Genomic DNA, 4,346 nt, shown 5'->3' with positions numbered 1-4,346 from the left:
GGCATAACAGCTTCTTGGAGTCTTCTGTCTGTAGCGGTATCAGAACTCTGGAGGCTAGCCATTTCGCGACGGACTTTGGCCATCTCCATTTCCAGCCATGTAGCTCTGTTTTTCAGATCGATAGGGAGCTCTCGCTCGGGCGACGGGGGGAAGTATTCGAGTGGAGGAAGGTTGGCGAAATGTTCGTCCGACATGGTAACGTCGGTTGAGTTGTGTTTCCGAGTAACCGTGCAATATTGATTAACTCTGTGACTGTTGAATATCTTTGTAAGATCCGGACGGTTATGGATCTCACAGGACGATCACGACTATTGGATTATACGCAGTTCGCAGCCAGTAGTCAATAGGAGCAGACGGACGTGGGGCAGCAGATGATATATTGAGAACTGACAAGAACTGGTTTTACAGACAAACGGATTAGTAAGCATCATGAATTAAGCTAACGTACAATCAACAGTGACGCAGTCAGCAGGAGCGGAAAGTAGTCACTGACGCAGCACGGATTTCTATAGGGGCAACAGCAAGTAACTACCAAACGATTTACAGACACACATATAGGGGCAGTCTGACAGTGTGAATCGGCCGTAACGGCGCAGGAGACAGTACGTTCGGGATGTGAGGGATTGTCTTTCGGTCGGCGTCGACGGGGCTGCTCGTGTCGCGTGACAGGTCATATTGCGCGTTTTCGTCGGTTTAAAACTAAGCTCACCAAAGGCTATCAGGCAGTCGTGATACATGGGTAATACGAAATAATCAGCCGCTCCGGATGTCGGGTCGGCGTAGTTGTTAGCGCGTTCTCCTGCCGTCCGGAGGGTCCGGGTTCGACACCCGGTGGGCCCGCTTTTCCATCGGAGTGGGGACCCAAAATTGGTGCAATCGACACGAACTTGCAGGCAATGACAGACGGGCAACAAAATATTCACATCAGTAACTGAGGGATAAACAGACCTTAAGTAGGAACGAAACTGGGGAAAACGCGCAGCAAGAAAACGAAACGGTGCCACAATAAACAGGTGTAAGTCATGTTACTCATGAGTAGTCAGAAAACAAGGAAAGTTACCCTTGATCACCGTTGATTCACAGGGGGAATCAACAGCTGGTTTACCAGGAGTGCGTTGCAAAAAACAATACTAACGTTAGTTTGAGTATTCAATGATAAACAGGTCAGGTTGAACAGACTCAGTAAGAGTTGTTCACTTTAAAACAGTACGTCATCCGCCCAGGTAAGGGAATAAATAATAATTCTACCATGGATGTTCACTGATCTTCCTCTTTCACATTTACTCTATTCCAAATATAGTCTGTAATGTTTTGATGCCGCTGTAATCGCGAGCAAAATCAGAAGAAAGGGTAGTAGCACATGACCTCGTTTGTATTGCGTGTAATTGCATAAATGCACATTTCCGTGGTTTCTCGTACTCAAACAAAAGCTTTTACGCAATTGGCGAAATAAGTGATGTTATAATAGGAGAAAAATAAAGGTACAAAACACAATAGCCTTAGCGGGCTAGGACCTTACCAGCGTGAGACACCAGATGTCGAACCGTTCCAAATAATCTTCTACATCTCGCGCAGTTTAATTGACATGTAATGGTTCCATTTCGGCAGGCATGAGGAATCGATCCAACCGCGACGCCAAAATGTAAGAATTAAGTTCCGAACGTATATCAGTATAACCAGACTAACTAGGAACCCAGAACTCACACCCACGCAACAAGCACCACGTATGTGCTGACCGACAGGAACAAAACCGACCGGGGAAACTTGGCAAAAACCTCGATCCTGTGTATCAATCCGTGAATCCGTGTATTCGAATTGGCGTATACGTACAGCCTGTGGAATAATAAAACAAGAGAATAATGAATAGAGCAATGAATAGAGTATCAATCATGTTCATCACAGTGTGCCTCTAGGGATCACAGCAGAACTGGCCAAAACTGTAGTTCATGTAATGATCCGGGACGAATGGCTCGTGCCTTGAGAAAATCTTTACCTGATTGTGTTACAAAGATTCAGGTTGCTGAAACTTGAGCCACCGGAAAATATACCATTTTGCTGCCAAGCATTGTGACATGGACAAAGCAGTTCCGAGGAGTTTTCCTGAAGACAAGTGACCGAGGCAGCGAAGCGGCCTAAAGGCAAGTGCTACGACAAACAACCAATCAGATTATCGGATTTTGCTGAGTCTGTTGGGTTTTTTGTTGCCTGACTGGCTTCGTTTGAGGCATATGGTCAGTTGCTACCGTCGATGTATATTGATACAAAAACAGTCTGATATCAAATGGTTGGGAACTACCGTTTCAGGTGTGCGCTTGTGGGACACAAAAGTGATGTCCGTTCCGTTGCGTGCCTGTCGGAGCAATTAGTTGTATCTGCCTCAAGGGACTTCACCGCACGAACGTGGCATCTCAGCAGGTGGGTAGGCAACAGTTACAATATAGTCCACAAATTTCGCTGTTCTCGACACTCATATAAAGACGTTTTTGGCACTACGGATGTTTCTTTTTAGTTTCGGCTGGTGGTCTAATGTATGGAGTTTGTCTTGCGATGCTGTGTTGCCGTCGTCTCCACTGACTAAGTCCCGAGGTGGTTAGAGTACAGCCTTGGTGGTGCCCCGGCTATTCCGTCGGGGCCTAATTCCAATCGAAGTTCGATCGAAGATCGATTTTGTCGAAGGCTTTCGAAAATCAAGATAATTGTTATCATAAGGATGGTTGATCCAGCGACTGCTGTCCATTTACTTGTTGACATTCAATGAGTTGGCATTATGATTAATTCAAGAAACCACTTTGTTTAGTTAGATGCGGTTGGTTGACCGCAGTCGATCTGTGGTTATTTGGTTTTGTTACCCTGCTACCCTTATAGTGTGGTTCTGTACAGCAGCATATTCAATCGTCTGGAAGGTTGCCGTCAAATATCATTTGGGATGTTTCTGTCAGCTCGGTGTTGTGACGTCTGCGGTGAATATCACTATTACCACAACTTTTCGATTTTTCATTTTTGTGACCCATGAGGATTTCATGAAAGGCTTTGTAGGCTTTGTGGTTCATGTGCACTGCAACAGCGTTTTCACTGCTTGTCCCAGTAGCACTCCGTCTTTGCCTAAGGTGTAACGTTTTCAAAAACGTTACTTAATGCGATACGTAGTGCGCCATCCAACGACTATGTGTAACTATGCAGTCGCAAATGAAGTATTTATCGTGCAGGTCCAATTTGTATGGGACGAACCAACAAGAGGTTGTGGTAATAGCATCAGCCGCCTGCAATACTAGCTAATTTAATCACCCGTGTTCCACCAGAACCTGCTGCTTTGACGATGTCGAGGATGAGAATCCTATTCCTAGCTCCATTTGTGCAAAATATCAAGCGAGCAAGTATCTCGCCAGCAAAAAGCTGGTAGTCTAGGGTGTATATTTGTGTAATTCTTAGAAAGAACATCCATTGTATTATTTTGGTTCGGGACTTAGCTTTGAGTGTATTTTTTTGCCAAATGGAGTCAAGTGGAACCAAATGGCGTGTCAAAGGTGCCCTTAAGGCATGTGAGGGCTTTATACACTGCCTTTCTTTGGAGCGCCTGCTTGCCTATGCTAACCTGGTTGCCGTAGGCGATTCCTATTTTCGCACAAGCTTTGGATAAGTTTCTGTTTGCATTAACCAGGTTTCCCACGCTTCCCGTCTTCCGGTCATTGTTTTGTTTTTACCAGACGTTAGCCAGCTGTTGATTTCCGCGTTTTCAGGGCTATATCTCGAAGCGGAGGGGCGAGATGGCTCAAGTGGTTGGAGCGCGGATTTACTGACCGGAAAGCCCGTGGTTCGAACCCGACCTCTGCATCTCAACTTCCCCTGTCTAGGCTTGGCAATATGTCAGCCCTCATGCTTTCTTCATGTGGCATGGCAGTTAGGAACCGAAAGGGTGCTACGGCTGAACGATTATTTTTATTATGTCAGCTGTCTCCAACACAATTTCTGGCCTGACCTATGGCTAAAACTTATAAGTGGTGGTCGAGTTTGGGTGCTTTAATGATCCCTTGTGCTACACTTGCTCTAACTCCATTCCACAAGGTGTAACCGTGTCAGGCAGACCAAAAGGGAGCAGTCAGACCAGAAAGAGCAAGAATAATCTTAATAGGAGACGGTCTGGGGTTAGTCGTACTGTCACCTGCGAAAGGAGTGTGAAAACATTAAGATGTTTCCTTCTACCACGAAGAGGCTGGACCTTACCGTGGTGTGCCGTCGCGTGTGCCATCAGCCGGGTCGCCTTACTTGCTGCACACAGCAGGGCGGGTAAGCGAAAACATGCTACTGCTGACGCCTCTCTTTCTACACTTTCACGTTTTCCGTCTTCC

The 4,346-nt window shown here is 46.1% G+C and overlaps 1 protein-coding gene across 1 annotated transcript in view; it reads right to left on the bottom strand.

Moving 5' to 3' along the window:
* Positions 1 to 506: 506 nt before the first annotated feature.
* T265_05142 (hypothetical protein) overlaps positions 507 to 4,346 on the bottom strand; it is a gene marked incomplete at both ends in the record, with an annotated part of 14,207 nt that continues 10,367 nt past the window's right edge. Inside the window, 2 exons of the mRNA XM_009170066.1 lie at positions 507 to 965; positions 1,687 to 1,833. Of these exons, the coding sequence (XP_009168330.1) occupies positions 507 to 965; positions 1,687 to 1,833 (606 nt within the window). The remainder of the gene's footprint in view (positions 966 to 1,686; positions 1,834 to 4,346) is intronic.

The sequence above is a fragment of the Opisthorchis viverrini genome (assembly GCF_000715545.1).
Source record: "Opisthorchis viverrini unplaced genomic scaffold opera_v5_96, whole genome shotgun sequence".
NCBI lineage: Eukaryota > Metazoa > Platyhelminthes > Trematoda > Opisthorchiida > Opisthorchiidae > Opisthorchis > Opisthorchis viverrini.
The sequence above is the reverse complement of the archived record's forward strand: the minus strand, read 5'-3'. Positions and strand labels throughout refer to the sequence as shown.